The sequence below is a fragment of the Ammospiza nelsoni genome, chromosome 5 (assembly GCF_027579445.1).
Source record: "Ammospiza nelsoni isolate bAmmNel1 chromosome 5, bAmmNel1.pri, whole genome shotgun sequence".
In the NCBI taxonomy this organism is placed as follows: Eukaryota; Metazoa; Chordata; class Aves; order Passeriformes; family Passerellidae; genus Ammospiza; species Ammospiza nelsoni.
The window spans coordinates 59,708,467-59,732,415 of NC_080637.1; the positions used below are offsets into that span (position 1 = coordinate 59,708,467).

At 40.5% G+C, this 23,949-nt stretch overlaps 1 protein-coding gene across 1 annotated transcript in view; it reads left to right on the plus strand.

The window, feature by feature from the left end:
* ITPR2 (inositol 1,4,5-trisphosphate receptor type 2) overlaps nucleotides 1–23,949 on the plus strand; it is a 243,595-nt gene that overhangs the window by 84,126 nt on the left and 135,520 nt on the right. Inside the window, exons 22-30 of the mRNA XM_059473401.1 lie at nucleotides 7,616–7,809; nucleotides 10,103–10,235; nucleotides 11,171–11,228; nucleotides 12,724–12,889; nucleotides 14,862–15,035; nucleotides 19,596–19,685; nucleotides 19,851–19,976; nucleotides 21,071–21,193; nucleotides 22,702–22,902. Coding sequence (XP_059329384.1) covers nucleotides 7,616–7,809; nucleotides 10,103–10,235; nucleotides 11,171–11,228; nucleotides 12,724–12,889; nucleotides 14,862–15,035; nucleotides 19,596–19,685; nucleotides 19,851–19,976; nucleotides 21,071–21,193; nucleotides 22,702–22,902 — 1,265 coding nt within the window. The remainder of the gene's footprint in view (nucleotides 1–7,615; nucleotides 7,810–10,102; nucleotides 10,236–11,170; nucleotides 11,229–12,723; nucleotides 12,890–14,861; nucleotides 15,036–19,595; nucleotides 19,686–19,850; nucleotides 19,977–21,070; nucleotides 21,194–22,701; nucleotides 22,903–23,949) is intronic.

The following is a 23,949-nucleotide window of genomic DNA, read 5'->3' on the forward strand; positions in this document are numbered from 1 at the left end:
GTAATATATATAATAAAATAATAAATCAAGCCTTCTGAACATGAGGTCAACATTCTCGTCTCCTCTCTTCACCTGCAACCCTTGCAAGCCCTGTAACATCTTCAGTGCTGGTGAGACCTGCTGCCTCTCTCTGCAGAGGAATGCTTGTGATTATGTGTGTCAGGGGACTCTTGTCCAGACTTCTGTTAATGATACACAGCCCAGGAGCCTCCTCAGATCCAGCTCCAGTTAGGTCGCGTTTTCTTCCAGCCCTTTTGGCTGCAAGTGAAGGTACACAGTGTCTGGAAGCACCAGAGGGTTGACAACAAGGCTGCACCTGCCTTTTCTGTGGTCCCTATGGGTCCTCTGTGTCCAAGGACCAGATTTCATCCAAGACTATTCAAAATTACTCTACTGTTTCTCAGCCCTGCATCTGCATCTGTTACCTGCACTTTTGTCTAGTTAACAATTTGCAGTATTTTCTTTGAGGCATACTTTGATTAGCAGGGCTAATGAGGCAGTGGCTGCCTGGCAGGCTGGAGCAATAATTTATACCAGCAGTTTACAAGAAAAGAAAGGTTATAAGAGGAAAAAGGAGAGTTAACTGTGTTAGTCACAGTTAGCTACAGAGAAGAAACTGCTGTTCAGTGCAGAGTACTGCCAGATGAAAGGGGAGGTCAGACTGAGAGCCTAATTCTGTGGCATGAACCATTTCTCTTCCCTCCTTACTTTTCCCTCATTATAAGACGCGTGCATTAATGGGATTCCAGAGACCATTGCTCTTCTGGGAATCAATATCTGTCTTACAGATGTAACTCAGCTAGGAGGCTTGATTCCCATGGTGCTTTTTACCCTCAAGGCCAGCATGCTGATGTATGTATTTATTTCCTTGGACTAATGTCTGTGGCATGAAAGCCATGCTTGACACAGCTCAGTGGTTTTGGGGATAGGAAAAAAGCCCAGAACCTGCAGAATGTCAGGAGGAGGTGAAGTTTGATGGAGTTTCACCATGGCTGGGCAGCTGAGAGTTTGTATATAAAAAAGGGAGGGTTTGTGGCTATGTTGTGATGGAGGCTGGAGTGGCCAGATTCACTCAGGGGTTGGGGAGCAAATGTACATCCATGGCACATTGTAAGTTTTTTCCTTTGTTTTGCCTCATTACTTGTGAGGACTACAAAATATGGAAGTGGTGCCTCACCATGTGTCCTTAATGCCAGGCATTAGGTTTTCTATAAGCCTTACCTGAGGTCAGCTAGTTATTGAGCAATGAAAAATGGTTTAATGAAGACATAAAGTGTGATTCTTGGCCTGTTTATGGTAGGTTCTGAAGTCTTTATGAACAAATTCTGTAGAAAACCTGTAAAAATTAATACCTCTTTCACAAGCAGAGCTGTAAGGCTTTAATGCTTCTGGCAAATAATATACAGCTCTAAAGAGTTTGAAATAAAATGTGTTCCTTTAGGTAGTGAAGTGTTGTTATTATATGTCCTTAAAATGGCTGTAACTTTTCATGCAGAAAAATTAAACTGCATGAAGCAATGTAGCCAAATCAGCAAAGAAATGTAGAGTTAAAGCTGCCATTGGATTCTGAATCTTGCCCTTGGTATTTAGACATTGCTGCACACATGGTTCCCTCATGGAGGATCCCCGAGGACTGGAGGTGTTGTGTGCTTTAAGATGGCACCAAAGCTTTCTCTGTGAAGTTTGTGGTGGAGCAATAGTGTAAATCTCACTGAAATCCCCAAAGCCAAGGATATTTGGAGTTTTGCTCTTGTGAATACTGTCTCAAAACCTGGTTGAATGCACTGCACTGCCCCATGGGTTGAGACAAGGTCTTCTGTGCTGGTTTTGACTGAAGTTCAGTGTCCTAATCAAAAGCATGCTTGGGTTTGATGACATCAAAGAGTTGTTGCTGTAACTTAATAACTGCATAGACCATGTGAGAATTGTCATATTTTTGTAAAGCCTTTGATTTCTTCTTCCTCCCTCCTCTTTTTTCTGTAAGCAAGATTGAATAATATATTTGATTTTTATGGACTGGTTAATGAAGGTTGTTGGGATAGTGGATGCATTTGTCTTTTCTGGTCTTTAACACACCTCTAAATGAAGATCTGATCAGACCTTTTAGTACCTGAAGGGAACCTACAAGGAAGATGGAGCGAGACTATTTACTCCAAGGGCATGAAGAGACAGGACAAGGAGAATGGCTTCACACTGATAGAAACGAATTTTAGATGGGATATTAGGAAGAAATTGTTCCCTGTGAGAGTGATGAGGCCCTGGCACAGGTTGCCCAGAGAAGCTGTGGCTGCTGCCCCTGGATCCCTGGAATTTTCCAAGGCCAAGCTGGATGGGGCTCTGAGAAACCTGGTGGCAGGTGTCCCTGCCCATGGCAAAGGGGTTGGAACTGGGTGGTCTTTAAGGTCCCTTCCAACCCAAACCAGTCTATGATTCCATGTGGCAGCTCCCTTTTAGGTTCTTAGTTTCCAGAAGCATTGAGCATCCAACTGGTCCAATCCCTAATGAAAGCTGCTGGATGTTAAAATCCTTTTGAAAAAATGGGAACTTTAAAAATTTCTGTTTAGGGAGATGAGCACTGTGGGAAACTGTTCAAGCTAAAAATAGCTGAGCAGTTTTCAAAACTGAGTCCTAAGAATCCACATTTCATTTTTCTTTCTTCTGAGGAAGACTGAACAGCCATGATAGTAAGAGCAGGCTCCTTCCCCCCATGGCAGCTAGGGACCAGATCAGGTGCCTATAGGTAATTTTTAAATAAACAAGGCTGCATGTTGGCTCCCTGGCATCTTGGAGATTTCTGTGGAGCAGAGGACTCTGGGGACTCAGAGGACTCTGGCTCTCTGCCAGCCTTTGAGGCTTCCACTGACTGCTCACCCTCAGGTTCTGCACAGCTCTCTGCACTGTATGTGAAATATCCAAAATTCTGTGGATCCTGGAGAGCAAACTGAGGATACTCCATAGCAATGAGCTGGGAACAATTGGAAGAAAAGGCACGAATTGCCAGCTGCCTTCAGCAGTTGTTTTTCTTACTGAATGTGGTATTTTGTCACTTAACATCCATACAGTATTGCATAGCAGATTGTTGTTCACTTTTATATTCTGCTTTTAGAATTTTTGCAACCAGTAAATGACTTATCAAGAAAATATGTTTATGTAGAAAATGAAGTGTCAAATTATCCACTGTTTCGATTACTTGGGTGGTTGTTATTTTTTTCCCATAATTGACTCCTCTGAAAAGCCTTTCTTCTCAGAGAGGCCGCTGTGTTGTCAATCGTGCCAAATTGTATGAGATTATGTGCTACAGTTTTGTGACAGAAACTGATACTCATTAGGAAGTTGTGATCACTGTAATAAAAAGTAATGAAAAGGAGATGCACAGTTGTCTATTCAAAACATGACAAGCATTCTCTTCTTTCCTCTTCCTTCAGTGTCAGTCAATCTGCAGCTCCTTTAAATTACCACTTGTGCGTAGTGAATTCACTCTTCCATCGACTAATCTTGTTGAGACTGTACATTAAATAGGAGACATTTCTAATGGGTCCACTGCTTATGGAAGGCTTTTGGCATCTGACTTGTTTGGCAGAGGGGGGAGCAGAGAAGAAAGGAAAATTGGAAAAAGATTGAAGGAGATTTCCTTGTGTTCTTTTCCTCTGTTGGTCAGTCACGGCTCTGAGCGCTTGTGCCGCAGTTTGCTGCTGAGAGAAGTGGTTGGTTGCACACATTAGCACCTCACAGCATTGCAAGGACTGTTCTCTCCCTGCCACGCTTCACAGCCATATATAAATGTTAGTACCTTGACCCCAAAGAAAACAGCCAGAGATGAGGTCAGCAGGTTAAGGGTGGCAGTACCATATGGAGGCACAGCTCAGCTTCTCTTCACTTATCTCTAGCAAAGTGCACATAAGAGTAATCAGGGTTCACATCTACTTGCTTCCTCTCCTGATTTATCTCAGTTAACTAGCTGAGGCAGTAAGTTAATTTTTCCTTGGTCATTGGTATTCAGGAAGCACTTTGGAGATGTGACTAAGATCAGAGCTCCCTTATTTTAGTCATTGTGTGCACATGTACTAAGAACTTAAATCTCTTTTATTGAGCTAATGTATTTTGTCTTGCATTGTTGCAGGCTTAGTTGACAGAGAGCCAGTCCCTTTTTAAGCTGCAGTAACCTTCCTGCATGCCTTACCTCAGGGAAGCACACCCTTCCCTGCTGGGATAACCACCTTCAAGCAAGGCTGCTGCTGGCCCCTCGTGCTTGTGACTGACAGATTTAATCCATGCTTAACATGGTCCAGGCAACACTGAGTATCACCAGTGATGATTACTGGGGGATCTTTTGGAAGAGAAGCTGCTCCCCACTCCTTATGTACATGGGAAATCTCCCTGGCTTCTTTCACAAAGCAGAGCAGCTCCTCTCAGTTGAGACACATCAGCTGCTTCACTGCCATCCATGAATGTGCTGCTTTACTGCTGTCTGTTCCCTGGAGAGAGTTGTATTTCATCAGCACCCTGCAAAACATGGTTGTTGAGCTACCTTTCCTGAAAAGAAATGCTGAAGTGCTCCAGTTGCAGCAGCATTTTAACTCTGGGAATGTTCTCTTCAACCTGCTCTGAATTAACTGAAAATTATAGTCAGCATCAGGCAGTTGGTTAAAAAGTTTTCCAAGATGACACCTTGTCTCCCTGCTGTTATTGACAGAAATAATGCAGTATTGAATCACTACCCATTTCAGCTGTAAATACTGAACTGGATTAAGTAGACTTTTCTCTTACTAAAATCCTTACCTATGCATTAATGAAATGCTGTTTGAAATGGCAGGGATAATAAATACCACCTTAATCCTCCTTCACTATCCCACCTCTGTCTTTTGAGATCACTTGCATTAAGGTTCATAGTGAAGGAATGCTGTGGACAGAGGGTTTATCCTTGTTACTGATGCGATTGGGAAGCAGCTTCATAGCTGCCTCTCGCTGGTTTGTGCCACCTTTGAGCACTGGTGTTCTGTGGGTAACAGGAAAGGATAGCAATCAACTAATTTATTTTTATTTCCTAGATGCTTTTCTAGGCTCCAGTATCACATTAGCTGAGTGCCTCAGAGTCTTTGCTATTGCAGGCCTCTCACTGTCCTTCCTAGAGGTGGAAAAAGTGATCTGCTCATTTATGGAGGTCGTCCTGAAATGCAGTGACAGTGACTAATTCCTTTTTCACTAAAGGAATTGAATCCCATTCCCTGCCATGCCTGTGCAGCACCCCAGTAATAGCTGAGAAATAAGCAAGATACGGTCTGGGCAAAATATCAGTTTTCTTTCTCCAGGAGCTGAGGTCCACCCAAGATGTTGTCTGATGTCCAAAAGACACTAACTTTTTCGTTAGCTTTACACCCAGTAGATTTCAGTCTTGAAGGGTGAGCAGGGACTTTTCAAGATGAAGTGGAATTTTTCTTCCTTATTTTGGACAAACTGCAGTTGTGTCTTGTTTTTGAGAAGAATATCTTCTGGACTTGTCTTAGACCGGAGTGGTTTCCTCATCATTATCCCCATTGACTGAAGTTTGTTTTTAAAGAATTCCTGAGCTTTCCAAATGCCCTCTGTTTATATTTCCCTCTGCCCAACTGAGCAAAAGGGATTTTGAATCAATGTTTTGAGAGATGATAATTTCTTAATTAAGGTGTATGCCAGGGGTGTTGCAGGCCATGATGCAGCTGCCCAAGCTACAGGTTTTGTTGTGGGCTTATCTGTCAACATTAAGGACAGAATGAAATGGATTTCATTTATTTAATGGTTTGAAGATGAAGAAGGCACAAAATCTTGGTTTAACTGAAGGTACTTTATGGTTGAAGGTCCTTCATGTAGTACTGTGGCTTTGCACAGGTGCACTGGGTGGTGGTCAATACAAATACTTGTTTAGCACATTGGGAGAAAGGAGTTGGGGAGTGGGAGAGAGATATCCATCCCATGTTATTCCCACACTGTTTTACTTGATTGGAAAGGAAAATACACCATTTTCATTTTATGTCAGGGAGACTATTTGAAATTTATTTGCTTTATGTCTGTGTAAGCAGTTAGAACTTTCTGTGCCTGCCTAATGTGAGGATCCAGCCTGTAGTTTGACTTCTAGGTTTTTTTCCCCTAACAGCATGCAAAATCAGAACTACATTTCCCCTGCCTCTTTTGTAGAGACTTGAAGTATTATTTTTAAAAGACTGATTCAGAGTGATTGCACACCAAACAAGATGCTGAATGGGACCTCAAACCTGACACAAATCTGCCTCATTCACTTTGAAAAAGCACCTTCTTTGTGTGTTTCCCTTTTAAAGTCAGGGCGAAAGGCATTCTCTTTTGAGAGAATTGTAGTTGCATATGGATTGAAGAAAGAAGGGAATAAGAGGAGGATTTTGCCAACAAAATAAAATCCAGCCTTGACTTTTATAGCAGATTATCTGGGAAGAGGGTTTCTGCAGTGTGAGTAAAGCTTGGCCGTGGCACGGTGATTAAAGTGTACTAAAGGACAGACAAGAACTATTCAGGCTTCTCTCAGCAAAGCTACATTTCCTTCAGTCTTGTCTTTGCCTTTAGTGTAGCCTAGGTCCTGGCATTCTTCCTGTGAGGAGTTGCTGTCATTCCTTTTCTTTCCTCCATTCCTTCCTACCTGTGTTTTGCAAGAAAAGAAGCTGATTCCTGTGGGTAGGTAGCAAGATATTCTCACACTTTCTTGTCCCACCTTTGCAAGGAAGCCACTGATTCACTGAGATGCTTTTCCCATCAAAATTCACTATAAAGACCAGTATTTCTTGGTAGATTTTGCAGAGTACCATTGCAACCTGGATAAAGGTTTTACCACATAAGTGTAAAATATTTTTTTCCCTCATGAATAACTTACAAAAGGCACTGTGATTACAGATAGCAACTTGACCTTCATGACAGCCTTCAAGCCTGGCATTCTACTGGGACTTTTTTTTTGAAGAGGGATGGTTGGCTGATTGTGTCAGTTGGGTTTGGGTTGTACACTGTCATTTGAACCACACAAAGAGGTTGATCAGACTGGCACAAGCTCATCTCTTTACTCTCCTTCAATGTGACATCTAAAACTCTTCCCATGTGTCTCCAAATTGCAGCAATAGATGGTATTAATAAAATACCAATAAAAGTTTTCTAATGATAAGCATAGTGAGGTACTGGAATTGCTTGCCTAGGGATGTTCTATAATACTGGATATGCAGCACTCAGTTTGCAAATATTCTTAAAAACAAGTTAAACCTCTTTAAGAAATTGTCTTGGATGTGGATAATACACCTTCAGGCAAAGGAATGGGTGAGATTTCTTTAGTTCTACTTTTTATCATTTAACAGAACTCTGTTAACAGAACATGTTAACAGAACTCTGGAAATATTTTGCCATATTTACCATCTGTTGACCTGTAAGAAATGATATCTTGGAAAATTGGCATAGAAAATTTTTGCCTACTTGTGTAATTTGAATGAGCTCAGGAGCTGAGGGCTTGTTTTTCAAAATGCCTTTTGAGACTGGAAAGGGGTTTGACAGCATGGATGTATGTGTGATATATAGCATTGTAAACATGCTTTAGTCCTTGGAAATGTGTCTGTTTTTGTTTAATGCACAGGGAACAATGTCATGAGAACCATCCATGGGGTAGGAGAGATGATGACCCAAATGGTGCTGAGCAGAGGGTCTGTGTTTCCCATCAGTACCCCTGACATACAGCCAAGCATTCACCCAAGCAAGCAAGCCAGCACTGCAGACAGTGAAGATGTGATTGTAATGGACACCAAATTGAAAATCATTGAGATTTTGCAGGTAATAACGAGGGATGGTATATTGCACAGCAGACATTTCACAGTTCTTTACTCACACAGTGGCCAGTTCTGTTTCCCACATTCTTACTATTCACTGGGCTGTTTATTGTAGAAATACCTCCTTGACATGAGGAAGGATAGTCCTCTGTGTGAACAATTGCAGAGTTGTGGTCCTCACCCTGCTTCACTTTTGAAGGAACAGGATGCTGCAGAAACTTTCTCACTGTAACTGTGCAAAGACAATTTGTCCTCCAATCTGCCTCACTAATGCTTCCTGAACACAGTGTGTCTGTTTCCAGTTTCTTTCACACACTTAACACTGGGGTGGTTGCTTGGTTTAAGCATTTGACCCCTCTGTTGCAGTAGTTGGATAAAGGGCAGAATTGGCCCTGGCCCTGCTGAAGTTGGGGGGAGGCTGCACACTTTTGGTGCAATTAATGCATTTCAGATTTCTGCTGTTGGGCTGAGAACAGTCTGTGGGCTGTTGTGATTTTCTCCCAGCTGATGTGACAATCTGGGTGACACCAGCCTGCCTCCTGAGATGCAGTTTTCACTCGGTGCTCTTAATAAGTGAAGTGGCACACGCTTGCTCTGTGTACTGAATCCTGCTTTCGGCAGTGCTTGGGCCCTGAAGGAATGTTTCAGTGTTTTCTATAAATTCTCTGGATTTGTTGGTACCAATGTCACTTTTGAAGGATTCCATTTGTTCTGACTGATCATAAATTATTTAGATGACTCTAATTACTTGTCATCTGAAAGGCTATCAATTGTTAGAATATACTCAATACTGCATTCTTTGATTCTAGGCCTCCTTTACTTTAAAACTTACAGTGAAAGACAGAGTGTTACAAAATTGTATGACCTAAATAACACAAATCGTGTGTATTGCTTTCCATTTTCCTTGTTTGTATGACTGAGTTTCTCTCCATGCTGTCCTGCTTTACTGGTTGATGCCTAGGTGAATGATTCCAGGACCTTGTCCTGTGCATTCCCTGAGGAAATCACATGTTGTGTCATCCTTTCCTTTTTCACAGCACATTCATTGCAAGACCACTCAGGATTGAAGAGTACTTAATCCTAATTTCTTACTTAATCTGTGGTTTGGTAGTAAAGGATTGGTCACACAGTCAAATTACTTCAGATAAGTGAGTTGTCATATGCTGGGTGAATCCCAGTAAATGTGCATATATATGATCCTAGCCTACAAGAAATACAAAATAATTCAGTTTCATTTAAAATGCCATGAGGAAGGATTAATTTCAATCATGTTACCTTTCATTACTGTGTTATTAGCCTCAATGGCAAGTAAGAATATTTTAGATTTATTGTACTAACATGCAAAGCAAGTACAATGGTGATTAAAGCTATTCTATTCTCAGAAATATTTCAGTTTATAGTAATTTAATTCTCAACATATCTTCCTGTTGCTTTAAGTAAAGACTGTTTAACTTATGATTTCTATTCTGCCCTCAGCCAGAATTAAGCAGATGGTCTGATAGACTTAGTTGACTATGCATGGACTTGGGAAATTTTTATTTTTAAAAATCTTGCCTGTACAATTCTGGGGCAACTTAATAATGGAACCAAAATAGAGAAATCCTATTACAGTGGCTCTGGGAAGAATATTTGCTTTAGCTGTAGATCAAAGAATCAGTTTGCCACCATTTGCTAACTCACCTTTGAAATCACCTGTCACTTCAGCCTTGGAAACTCAGCATATGTCTTTCATCCCCACTGATTGTAAAATATGTTAAATAATCTTAAAGGTGTTTGATTACATGCTTGCATTTCATGTGGGTAAGAAGCATCCATGTGTATAAGTGTCAGCCCTTAATTTGATACTAATGCTTGCAGCCGGGTTATTTTCCTTACTATTCCAATATAAAAGCACCACTTCCAGGTCTGAATTAGGATTTTTCCTGTATGAGTTTCCAGTTTCACAGCTGAGGAACAAAAAGGAATTTTTCAGGTATCTGAGAGGGTGAGCCTTGAGCCTGTTGTGCTTGCTCTCTGTTCCAGTCTGTGGGCATTGGAAGTCCAGCTGAAATATGAAATAATTGATGTCAGTGTGGGTTTGGAGGTTCTGACCTGGCTTGCAGGCAGTGAGGACAAGGCAGCGTGTTGGAGCCCCTGCACACACCCAGTGGTACTCAGGCAATCCATAGGGCAGAGTTCAACATGTCTCAGGATGGGCAGGGGAAAGAAAGGAATCACAGAAAATTGGTGAATGTATTGGATTGGTTTTTCATATCACAGTAAACTTAATTTGCTTCACTTTTTTTTTTTTCTTGTAGTTTATTCTCAGTGTTAGACTGGACTACAGAATATCCTACATGCTATCTATCTACAAGAGAGAGTTTGGGGAAAACACTGAAAATGTTGACTGCTCTACATCATCTCCACCTGACACACCAGGGAGTGCCTCAGGTAAACCTTGCTATTTTCTTTCAATGCAAAGTAATTCTGGGTGGGCAGCTGCAAACACTGAGCTCAGCTGCAGCAGAAAGACTATTTACAGGCTACTGTAAGTTGAAAAATTTGTGAAAAATTAAAAAAAGTAAGGAATTCCACAATTTTTTTTTGCTGGCCTGTCCTCCTCCTCTAACAAAAAAGTGATTCCTTTTTCCCCACTGTGATATTTTGTTCTTTTATCTCTGCTCTTCCCAAAACACTGCATGGTGGTAAGTGGATAGTGTTTGGGGATGGATGAGGACAGGTTTAAGTGAGGTGAATGTGATACAGGAATCATTTGGCTTTCCAGGGAGCCTTCCCATGCACACACAAGTGCTCAGAAGGTTTGTGTGAATACCTGCAAGTAGGGGAGAATTGGTCTAGTTGGAGGTGGACATATGTATAATACCGGGGTGCTGAAGTCTTAAGTAATAAGTTATATTAAAGCCATTCTAAAGCAAAATGATGGTGTGGCAAATAACTGGGTTTATGGTAAATATTTTAAATTCATATATATGCTTTGCTGGGGTTGGTTCAAGGAAAAAGGAGAAAATATAAGAAAAAATGTAAAAGTTTGACTGTCTGCATCATTTGCGGGTCACTGCTGGTGACTAGTACAGCTCCTAGCACCCTGTGGCTTTGGTTATCACTACAATTCTCTTTGTCAGGAACAGTAATACACAATTTACCTCTGCCCCATGCCCTTGTTTGTTCTCTGCTACTCTTGCAGAAGGCAAATTTTTCGTAGTTGGGGAATGACTAGTTAGACCTTTACTTGATACCATCTGCTTTAAGGAGGAACAGAATTCCATATTGCTGTGCAGATTAAATGATGATCAATGGCTTTCTTTATTTTTTCCTTTTCTTTCTTTTTTTTTTTCCTTCAATTTTTTGTTCTGATTTTTCCCCAGCAATTGTTCCTGACATAGATGAAATTGCAGCTCAGGCTGAAACCATGTTTGCTGGCAGGTATATTCTGAAGTTTTATCTCTCTATATATTTATATATCTTTTTGTTCATGTCAGTATTTCTCATGGCCAAACTCTGTGTATTCTGTGCTTTCTCTTCCCTTGCCTGCTTGTTAATTGCATAAGCCATACATGAACAGAAATGTGCCAGGAAAGACCTGGATTCAATCAAGCAAACAGCCCAGCTGGCCTGGATGGCTGTGGGATTGGCTATGAGCACCCTCTTAGTTGTAAGAGAGTTGGTAGAAAGTTTTTGTTGTGTTCCCAAAGGCAGCTGGGGGATGGTGTACAGGTGTATTGGGCTGAACCACACTACTTTTCTATTTATCTTATAATGCCTCACATGGGTGCTGAAAAGCCACTCTTTTTCTGGTGTGTCTTATGGCTAAAGCCCCAAATTTCCTGGATCAGCAGCTTGCTGTTGGCCCTTAGGAATTCTCCTAGATTGCATGACCTGTTGTCATTGCACTTGGTGTTCCAAGTCCTTGGGGACATTGTGCCAGCAATAATCTCTCCTGTGCCTCCTCAGATCAGGAGTGGACCACTTGCCATGATCCAGAGGTCCACCAGAGGCCTGTAGATCACAATTTATGCTTGCAGAGTTTTGAACAGAAAAAAGTAATCCATGAAAAACAGTCACACTGGAGAGTTATTACCGTTATCACTATATTGGTTTAATTTTACGGATATAATTATAATTATACCAGTAAAAATAATTCCATTTAGACAAGGCCATAGACTTTAAAGGTTTTCTTGGAGCTGAGGAGAAGGATCTGCAATGTGGGCACTGTGATCTTTCCTCTCTCAGTCCCTTATGCATTCTCAATCTTTACCAGCACAAGCAATGCCTCCAGGCCTCTCCTGAACTCCCATAATGTAAAACAACACACAGCCCTTGGCATCTGCATCTTTAAAATGAACAGAGACACCGAATGGTTTCTTGGAAACATTATTTCTGCTTTGATATGTTAAGTGTAAATCTGCTTTCTGCCATTCCACATTATGAATATGATTCCAGAAATATGATGCTTTTGGCAATTCTTGCTATTTTTGATCTTATTTTTTCTTAAATGAAATTTTAATAGCAGCTGAAAAGGGAAGGAGTGAAAAGGAAAGGGTCAAATTAATCTCTGAGTAAATGCAGTTTACTTCATTTAATTTGGAATGGGGATGAACCTGGCTCAACTTATCCATGACATAAATGAATGCTTTTACAATATAGATTTTAATCACAATGTTTGACACTTTTCATAGATACTTACTTCTGCTCCATGGTGTCCATTGTGCTATAAGATTGCTGCAATAACTGTAGGAGAGAAGACCTTGTAAAATATGTTAAAGTCATGTTTCTAATTTCCTTCCTGCAGCATATTTAATTTGATTTTAAGAGCTCTGTCGAGTGAAGATTGTGTATAGAGGTATATTTATCTCAAAAGCTTTTATTTTTTCTTATTTACTTTACTTTATTTGATCCTTTCTCCCCATTTCTGTTGCAGAAAGGAGAAGAATGCAGTTCAGCTTGATGATGAGGGGGGCAGAACTTTTTTACGGGTCCTCATTCACCTGATCATGCATGACTACCCCCCATTGCTCTCGGGGGCTCTGCACCTGCTCTTCAAGCACTTCAGCCAGAGAGCAGAAGTTCTGCAGGCATTCAAACAGGTATGGATGGGCTGAGTGTTAACCCAGGGAAGCCTTCCCAAAGGCTGTTCTGCTACTTAAATTGCTGTTTGTTGCACGACAGTGTTATTTCCTCAGAGGTCAAGTATCAGCAGACTTCTTTGGCCATTTGTGCTGGTTATATGTTATAGTTCTGTGCCCCCCAGAAATTGTTATTTCTGGCACTGCATCCATTAGGGAAAGCGTAGGTCCGTGGTGAGCCTCTCACGGGGATCCCTCAGGGGCAGAGCCAGTGCCTCATGTTTGGCAGGCAGCAGTTTGTCCCCATGTCAGCAGTGAGACTTCTTTATCTTCAGGGCCGCTTAGGCTGGGCATTGTTGTTTTGTTATTCACCTGGTGCTTCTAATCCCAATTGAGGTGTCTCTGCACGGGGCTCCCCTGCTCTGATACAGCCATGCCCAAGTAGCAGGAAGGCAGGGACAGAGCCAAGCCTGTTTTCAGCTTTTATTCTGTCCCTCTGGTAGCAGTGCATGTGCAGGCTCCATGTGTCCGTGGATTAGGACAGGGAGATCTGATGTCATGGGGCTGCAGGACAGAGATGCCTCTGTTACATAACCCTTTATAACATATGTTGATAAGAACATCTGATGCTTATTGCAGGAGCTGGGTAGCGTGTTGTCTCATGGTTATGTAAGGTAGGGAGGTTCCTTTCCTGTGCAAACAGATGAATGATAAAGACCTGAAAAGCTTTTGTTTAATGTTTTTGTTGTGCAGCATAATGGCCTCCCACCAGGTATTTAAAGCTAGGCTGTGCTAGTTAGTTGCGTAAATAGCTGTTATTCCCAGGTAAGCAAGGACTGAGTTGCTTAATGTGTTTTTGTGAAGGATGGAAAAGGCTAATGGAGAAATAAACAAAAAAGACTGTCGAGCACGTGGAATAAGAATGCCTGCAATTGAGCAGCATTCATAAATTCTGTAAAATAGCAAGGTTTTGCCAAGCCAAGAGAGATTATTATGACAAAAATATACAAAATATATAATATATTTTATATATTATATATATATTATATATTATATATTATATTACAAAATAGTGAATATTTGCCTGGATGTAATGTGGTTCTAAAAACAACATCAGTGTTGTCAGTGACCCTAATCTTTTACATGAGTAGGATTTCTTAAGTGTGTTTATTAATTTACTGTAAAAATTGCTGATAGTTTTTTGGCATATTATCTTCATTAATAATCTTGGAAGAACAGAAAGCATTACAAAGAAAGAAAATGTGTAGGTCATGCTAAATCAAAAACTACACATAACAGTGAAAAACCCAGATAATTTGAGCAGTACAGGAAAAGGAAAAATGAGATTAATCTTAATAAGTGGCAACCACTCAGATGGTGAAAAATTCCAAATTCCATGAACCTGAAAGTCAGTTTGTCAGCTATATTCAGAGAAGTTTTTCTAAGCTGGCCTAACAGTGTGAAAGTCTGTTATTTTTCAATATTTGATTATGGTGGTGTCGGAGATCATTAAAATTGCTGGCCATTCTGACTTTTCTTTGGATGCCCTGATCCCTTCTCATACCGTCCTTTTTTTTCCCTTCTGAAGCACAGTGCTAAAGCAGAAAGTATTTCTAACTATTGCTTTAATAGTGTGTAACTGTATTTTATAATGCCATGAGGATCATGATCAGTGCATCAGAGCTCACTCTGCACAGAACTCAAGAGCCTGTAAATCTGCCTGTACTGAAAATGTTTTGCAGTGTATTCAAGAAGGTGAGAGGATGTTGTGAATGTTTTAACTATCCTGTTTTGGGCAACTACAGCCTCTGCTCTGCTAAAGGTTTTTGATAAATGGGGGCTAAAAGCCTGCATGTGCCATGTTTGAATTGCACAGCAAAGGTTGCACAAGGCACCTGGAAAGAGGCTTAGAATGGGAACTGGCAAGCAAATTACCCAGCCATAAGTGCTGGTGCTACTGCTGTAAGAGCTTCACAATTTTCTCCATTTCCAGGTTCAGTTGCTGGTGTCCAATCAAGATGTGGATAACTACAAGCAAATCAAGGCTGATCTTGACCAGCTCCGTCTGACTGTAGAAAAATCTGAATTGTGGGTTGAGAAGAGCAGCAATTATGAGAGTGGAGAGGTGGGCGACAGTCAAACCAAGGGGGGAGAAGAGCCAATGGAGGTGGGTTTAAAGCCTTTGCTGTCAGAATTGTTTCAATACTGATAGGTAGTTTCATGAACAACTGCAGAATCATGGTCTGGTTAAGCAAAGTGGCCAAGTGAGAATGTGAAGTACTCTGGCTGAGCTTTAGGAACTGACAGAAAAGGAAATAACACTTCTGTTATCAATGTATTTAATATTCTCTCCTGATGCTTTCAGGAACTGTATTCTTAGGTCACAGAGCTGCCTTCCTTTCTGGGTGCAAGCCACAGTGTGCAGCAGCACCCTGAAAATAATCTGGGAATTGTGTGCTGGCAGTTGGATTGACTTGCTGGAAGAAAAGAGGAGTAGACAGTGTCCTGCAACCAAGGGAGAGGAGCACAGTCAAACCCATGTTTGCAAACATTACAAGTAATTCCACTCTTCACCACACAAGACTGACCTAAGAATGTTGAGATTTTGTAGGTGACCTAATGTTTTAGTTTCTTTGGCCCTTGTCATACCATTTTCTCAGGGTATACTCTGATTGGATGTAGAACTTGAATCTAAGACTGTGAAGACCTCTTTTCTAAAAGATTTCATTGTTGATATTTTTTAAATTTTGCTTTTCAGTGCAAACTGAGGTCACCATTTAATCATTTATCTTCGGCATGGGCTTTTAAGAAAACACAAACTGTTGCTCTGATGGAGGTTTGTGCCATAAGAGTAGAGAGAGGAGGCTTTTCCACCAATATTCCTTCCCACTTTTCCCTTTTCATCAGAGGAGGTGAGGAGAGATGAAGAGCTGTGATTTCTGACACAGCATTTTCCTTGTTCTCTTTCCTGGTGCCAAGAAAGATGGGTGAGGAAGCTCCCAGGGAAGTAGAAAGCCAAGTAGAGGTTATACAGCATTGTGGAGGCCACATTAGGAAAAAAAAGCTGGAGCCATGGAGAAGAGAGAAGATGTTTGCAAACATCTGTGACACACACGTGGCCTTTTAGATGGGGAAGCAGATTTTTGGTGGCTTTATGCAGGGGCAAATCCAACACTTCAAGGAAGACTCCCAAATTCTTGCAACAGTGTAGGTCCTACCCTTTCTCTGATGTATCTTAGCTGATGTTCTGATACCACATCTTTAGTGGGGTCAGAATTAGGGAGGAATCTGGAGTTGAAGCTTATGTGGTATTTCCTTCTTTCTTTCCTTAAGCACAGCTCAAGTAGGAAAGGAAGTGTTCCTTTATGTGTTTAATGAATTGAAAAGGTAATGGGGAAAGAGAAAATAGAATTGTGTCAGGATTACAAAGTTTTTTAGCTATACTACATTTTTAAATTGAAATTTATTCCTATGGGTAGCCTTGATAGCAAGGAAACTCCAGGAAAAGGGGGCAAAACAATGTGTTTGAAACAGAGGCACCTCTCAATGGGATTTTTTGAATGGTTTTTTCCCATGAGGCACCTGTATGGATTAGCAGTGCTTCAGTAGATGCACAATATTATCTCTGGCAGATCAGAGAGATTATTGTATCAGAGCAGTAATATGTAATCTGCTGGTTAGATCATCTATCTTTCTTTTCCCCCTGCTAAATTCTTCTTTAACAGTGAAGAGGTGTTTTTACCTGGCAAAAAAGTAACATCAGGTAGTCAGTACTCTCTTTGATGTCTTAAATCAGGTGTAGGAGGTGTGATGTTGGGCATAATCTGCAATGTGTGAAGCAGGTGGCTAGCTTTAAGCAGACAAAAATCCCATGAGATCCATGCTTCCTTGGAATGGATACTGGGTATTCAGAGCTGGATGAGCCTCTGGGTCTTTAGGGAATATGCCTCATTTGCCTGTGTTGAATTTTTCCCAAACAACATTAAAGTGTGCACAGGGACTTAAATGGCATTCCAGAACCCTCTTCTCTTAAACCCAAGTTTCTGTTGTCATATAAAGCCTGTTGAAATGTATACAGTAGAGTTTAAAAATATCAGTTTTTTTGCCTGAGTCTTCCTAGGTAATTGCTTTTCACCTTACTGTTATAACCTGTGAGCCTTTTTTTCTTATGTTTTAAAGTAATATGACTCCAGAAATAGGATTTGTAGAAAAAAGGCCTTACTCTTATAAAAGTATCCAGAGTTCTCCACATGAAAAATGGCAAATCTTACATCCATGCAGGACTGTCTGGATAGGGACTGGAGATCAGAGTTGGAAAGAGTACTTGGAGTTATGCCAGACATAAATGAGACACTAATAGGGTTAGGAAGAAATGCTGAAATTGAGCTCACATAAGAGCCCTGCTTGAGAAGGGGAAATCAGATAAAGCCTGTTCACTTGGTTCTCTCTAGGAAGGGTGTTCTGGGTCTGTGTAGATACTACAGACCATGGAAAGTGTGATTTTTATTGTCTTGTCCCTGGAGGATGTTTGGTGGTGCAGCAACAGAAATGCAGCTCTGAGGAATAGAAACAGGCTCAGTGAAAGGACTTTAAGGTGAAGCTGGAAAAGAGTGCAGTGGCATTATGGAGTTCCTCATCTTTTCCATCTGCTGAGAAAGTTCAGTGAGGTTTCAAGTGGTCTAAACTCAGCGCCTGTAAGCACCTGGTGTTCCCTTACTTCCCTTCTTTTCAGGTCTGTGACACCTTGCTCTGGTTCTGGGAATGTCTGAACAAACATCACGTAAAGGTTGAGGTTGTGAACTGAGAATTCTGTGTGTGTCCCTCATTCCCCTGGTGGAGCCTGTGGAGGGCAGGGCTGTGCCATGGGGACACTGACACGTGCCTTGCACTGCTGTCCTGCTGGGATGAGGGAGCCTGCTCAGACTGAATGCTGGAATCTGAGTCTCCTCTGGAAGCTAGCAGGAAAGGATCTATTGATGCAGTGTTATTCCAGGAATTTTATGGGTAGAGGGAGTAGTCTCCTCCAGAAAATACAATTTCCTTAAGGTGGGGTACTCAGGTGAGAACCTTTCTCCCTGAGATCTCTATGCCTGCCTGTCCCCTCATGGGGCATAATGAGGCCAGATGTGCAACTGAGTGTCTTTGGTATCCCAGTGGTGTGATTATCTCTTGGTAACTGTATCCCTGGCATATTCTTATGGGTTCAATAGACAATTGTTTATTTTGTAAGGAGAAAGGATAGATTCAGCAGGTTAATGCTGATCAGTACTTCCAGATAAGACATACAGTTCACATGGATTATAAAACTACTTTGATGAAGGAAGAATGCTGATAAAACTAACAGGTAAATTAATCTTGGTTAACCCACAATCCCATAATGGAGAAGGGTGGTTAATTATAGCAAAAAGCCTGAAACATCTCCCAAAGTATTGATTCAAACAGCTAGAGACATGGCAGCCTGCATACTAACAAACCTAACTAAACAAAATCCGCTGTTGTTCATAGATCAGCACTGAACAGCAGTGCTGACACTCTTATAAACAGCTTCCATGGCCAAGTGGTGCAGCTGTTCTTACCTCACTGGAAATTAGCACCAGATGGGATTTATAGAACTCCTGAACTTCACCATCAGCTAAGAAAGTTCAGAGAGAGGTTTCAGGACATGTAAACATTCAGCTTGGCATGCATATATTTGTTTTAGTGTATTTCTTTTTTCTAAAACAGTAGGAAGTTTGAGAACACAATGAAACTCAGAAGTACACCTGTTTCTTCTTTTTTTTTTTTTTAATGCTGTTATAGTGGTTTACATCCTTGTGGTCATACTGTGAGTCAGTCTCAAGATCTGCTAGATTTTTTTCTTCTTCTTTATAGCGTCTGCATCCGAAGTCCAATATTTCAATTTATTTTTGTTTCCTGTTAAGAAAGACTTACCACAGCTGACAGAAAAACCCCCAACACTGCCAGTATTCTTAGTGGCAGTATTTGTGTACATGTTCTGCCATGTTTTGATTGAGAGATATGCATGGAAAGGTGCGTGGGTGTTGGCAGTTCCTTGCTGACTTGATTTCTCTTATTTATCATACCCAGCTGGGGCTTTCCAGGAGCCAGGGCCCAGAGCATACAGCATCATGACTTGATGGTGCATTTTAACATATGGTTCCTATTTGTTTTTAAATCTTTCCCTGCATCATCCAGAGATAGAGGCAGAAGCATCCCCTTTGTGGGAGGAACATCTCTAATTTCCACATGCTGCTTGTTCCTGTTAAGAACTCCAACCTGCTTAACTGCAAAGGTTGTCTTAAGCTCTTTCTCCAGACTTTTTAGTGTTCATATACACTGATTTTGTAATCTTTCCAGCTGTAAATACAGATTCTTGGAATGTCTGGTCACTGCTGAAATACACTTTTGGTACATCTCCTTGAAGTATTGAATTCTTTGGTGTATATAATCTCTGATTTAGGGACATACTCCTTCAGAATGATCAGAAGCATGAAGACATAGAGTAATTGCCTCAAATTACATTGGAAATTTGAATCAGAGGAAGGACTTGGATGTAAATCTTGTCATTCACTGGATAAAGAACAAATGATTCTTTCTTTATTATCTGTGTTATATCAATCCCTTATGAGCTGCTGTAATACTTTGTCACTTGCTGCTATTAAATACAATTAATTCCTGTTGAGGAAATTGCAATAAATTTCCACTTGTCATGTATTCTTTATTACAGGAATCAAACATTTTGAGCCCAATACAGGATGGAACCAAAAAACCCCAGATAGACAGCATTAAAAGCAATAACTACAATATTGTTAAAGAGGTTAGTATATCTGCCAAAAAACTTGCTTGACATACCTGTTTGATTAGTAGATTTAGTAATTATTTTGAAATTAATTGTCTTGTTTGGTTTTGTGTGACATGACTGGTTTCTTTTCTTGGTTACATGCTTATTTATTTGTTTGGGTTGTTGTTTTTTAATTTATAGATTTTGATTCGACTCAGCAAACTTTGTGTTCAGAATAAAAAATGTCGGAATCAACAGCAGCGTTTACTGAAAAATATGGGCGCCCACTTGGTGGTCTTGGACCTTCTGCAGATCCCCTATGAAAAGGTTATTTTCCTAATTTTAGTGGTAGAGAACACAAACTCAAGGAAGGGGAAGGCCTCAACAGGCCCAAGAATCAATGGAAATATTTTTTAAAATCTGAATTGTCAGCTGTGGTACAAACATGAAATTATGATGTCATTTTCTACCTTCAGAATAGTGAGTTTGGGCTCAGTTTAAATATAGCTGTCTGCACAGTTTTATTTAACATTTAATATTTACTGCCTTGGGTACATAGATGTCACAGTGCTGTCATTCCTGTACCCATTCCTGAAGTAGGCAAACCCTCAGACCAAAAGTTTTCACACATCAAATCTGAAATAACTTCTTTGTTTTTATGGTGGACATCTCTAACCTAGTTCCACATGTTTGGTTTGGGGTTTTTTTTGTTTTTGTTTTTCACAAGATATAGTTATTTGGTACTGATTTGATGGAATTAAGCATACAAATTAATGAACTAAATAGGCTTTGAAAGAGCGCATCTTTCTAGATCTTCTAGGAATCACTGAGAGGAGGTAAAACCTTTGCTGGGCTGTGTTTTCCTGCATGTTATATTACAGACACTGGTTCAGCTGTCATCAGTAAAACAGTGCTTGTCCATACAGGTGGTTCATCAAATCATACTTAGGAATCTACATGAGAGGAATATAAAATGGGGATGAAATTAGAGATATGTTTGTGTGGGAGTATGTCTATGAACACATGCACACATACATCTGTTTCTGGATGTAGTTATAGAAAAACCAAATGTTTGCCAAAGCTTAAAACTAATGCAGAGCTACATTTTTGGTTTGTTTTGCTTTATTTTAAATCAAGCACATTAGCAATTTTTAAAACTAGGAAATTATAGCCACACAAGAAGAAATCATACTTTGATTTTATGCTCCTACCTATGATTCCCTATGGTTTGATTCAGAGTAAGGTACAGCTACTAATTGACTCCAAAGGAAACTGCTTTCGTTACTTTTGCCAGAGGGAGAATTCCTGCCCTATAAAGGCTCAGGAGAATTTCTTTATTCCTGGCTGAATTGATGTTGTGTGGTTTTAACAAGTATGTTTAGGTATAACCAGCTGATTTTGTTTGTCCTTACTTCCTGCAGAGTGATGAAAAGATGAATGAAGTTATGAATCTAGCCCACACTTTCCTTCAGAATTTCTGCCGAGGAAATCCTCAGAATCAAGTTCTCCTCCACAAAAATCTCAACTTGTTCTTAACTCCAGGGGTAAGTATTTAATTTGAAATAGAATATGATAATTGGAATTAAATTTGGGTTTGCTGAAACATTCCAGTGCTAAATAAATAATTTCACTAAATTATGCCTCCCCTCCCCTCTCCTCTCTCATTTCCCTTAATGTTGCTTTTTATGTTATTGGCTTTAATCTTGCCATTTTAAAAGTGGAAAACAAAAACCAAGGAACCTGTGGGGTTTACTGGAAGGATCTGTGAATATGTGTCACATCCTTGTCTTGAACTTGACTCTGATTTTATTCATCCTGACTCACTCACTGATGGACTGTAAAGTCAAGGTAGAAGATACTGTGACTGCTATCATAAACCTTGTGTAATAACAGAATCAGACTCACACATTTTTGTTGATGATTCTCTCCTTTGATTCAACTAATATAAAGTCTGACCTTCTATTAAATCATTGTCTTTACAATACACCTTTTTGTCACAATCCCTTTGTATCTATTTGTGTGTGTGTGTGTTTACAGACATATTCATATAAAATGACACTTGCTCAGTGATGAGCAAAACATGCTTTTATTAGAAGGAATTGTGAGTATGAGGATTGCAGACCCTGGCCTGTGCACTTTAGGAACATTTGTTCCATTGTTTTTTATTTATTCTCCTTTGTGACATTAGTGAGCAGCTCTGAGCTGACCCCAGTGGGAACCAGAGCCTGGATTCCGTCACATCCAACGCTGACACTTAACTTGTGTGCAAAGTGTGGAGCCAGCTTGCACTTGTATTGCTGTTCTTTTGAAGCTGATTTCCTGATCATCCATCCCAGTTACTGTGCTTTTGTGCACATTGTGGAGCAATGGATGTGGATTACTATCAGATACACTAAACAGACACGTATACTTCAGGAGCACACCTGACCCTCAGGAGCCTTTAGTCCAAAGGACCAACCTAGAACAAAAGCCCCAAGAATGCACAAAGTTTGGGTGCTGTGTCCTCAGCAGAATGCCTTCTTGCTCCAGATCTGTTCCTCCTGTTCCATGCTGCTCATGGATACACAGCCCTAGGCTTGTTTTGGAGTTAGTGTAGAAAGAGACATTATTCTTTGAAACCATCAGGCTGAATGTGCAGGGATTTACCTGCTGGAAATGCCTCCTGTGTGAGCCCCAGAGAGAGCCAGAGCAGCTCATCATCTCATCTGGTGGCCTCATTGCAAAGTTTGATGGTGAGTGGGGCCAAGGTGGTCTCAGGTGTCTCATATTCCAAAGCCCCTGCAGAGTGCTCTAGCAGTGTAGTGTGTGTGTGTTTGTGTGTTCACCTTCCACATGGACACAGGTTTGGTTTATGCCAATTTTAGGACTGTTTGTACTCATAGGGAAGTGTGGAGAAATCCCCTCAAAACTGAAAGCTGGACCCTGATATCACTGAAAAGGATTTCTCCAGTTTCCCTTTAGCAGTGAGCCTTCCTCTAGGTGAGAATCCCGTGCCTCTCTCAGTCTCAAAGCAGATCTGCTGTGCTCATGAGGCTGTTTTTGATCTGTTCAGCTCCTGGAAGCTGAGACCATGAGGCACATCTTCATGAATAATTACCTCCTGTGCAACGAGATCAGCGAGAGGGTGGTGCAGCACTTTGTGCACTGCATCGAGACCCACGGCCGGCACGTGGAGTACCTGCGATTCCTGCAGACCATCGTGAAAGCAGATGGCAAATACGTGAAGAAGTGCCAGGACATGGTAATGACAGAGGTAAGCAAAGGCTTCACATGTTAATCACTTGAGTATTTTGAGGCTGTTTTTCCTGCTCTTGATACCAATGAGATATAATGGCATCCTCGCTTTAGAATTTTAAGCAGCGTCACAAATAATGAATATTTTAGCAGACGTTTTCGGGAGTTTGATCTAATTTTGTAAGGCCATCTGTATAACTACTAGAAAGAAAACATGAGTGTTAGCATGGTGATACAGAGATGTCTATTTGTAGATGATGTAGCATGGAAATCTGAGAGTTACATAAACCTTCATTTTCCTGTAATGTAATTTAGGATCACTTTTACCCACTCTTGGGGCATGAGTTTGCCATACAAGAGGCTCTTACCTCTATGGATTTGTCTAAATAGTGTTGTAGACCTTTTTTTTTACAGATAGCAGTTCTAAATCCTAGTTTCTGCTTTTTTTGTTTTATTTTATTTCATAGCATTTCTGTGAGGGTCAGTAGAGCTGCTTTAGCTTTAACTAGCTGGATCCGGTAAATTCAGCCAAGTGGTTTGTGGAAAAATCTTTATGCCAATAAATTTCCTAGGAAAATACGTAATTGACTTTCTCTGCAATTAGGATTTGATATATTGTGAGCATGATAAATGAAGTCTTCAACTTGCAGACACTTGTGCATTTAACTGTAATTTTGTTAACAGTTCCTTGAGATCAGTGAGTGGGTAAAGTTGAATATGGTGAAAAGTCATGGTTGGATTAGAGTCCAAGGAACATTTTTATTTGCTTTACAAAGTGCTTTTTTTTTGGCTTGGTTTGGTTTTTTTAAGAGGCATCTTCACAAAGAAATCAGAGATAAGCTTTAGTTTTTTGTGGTATGAACAAAACGAAATCCCACTGAAATTTAATTCCACAACAACAAGAGGAAAAACTTCTAATTAAGAAAATAAAACTCCTGCCTACATCGATAACCTTTAATGAAATTCACCTCAACCTTTTCAATTTGACTGAAGTATTTTAACATGCAATATCAATTACAAGCCTTTGATTTACATAATTCAAACACTTCTTGTGCCTTTGTGGTTT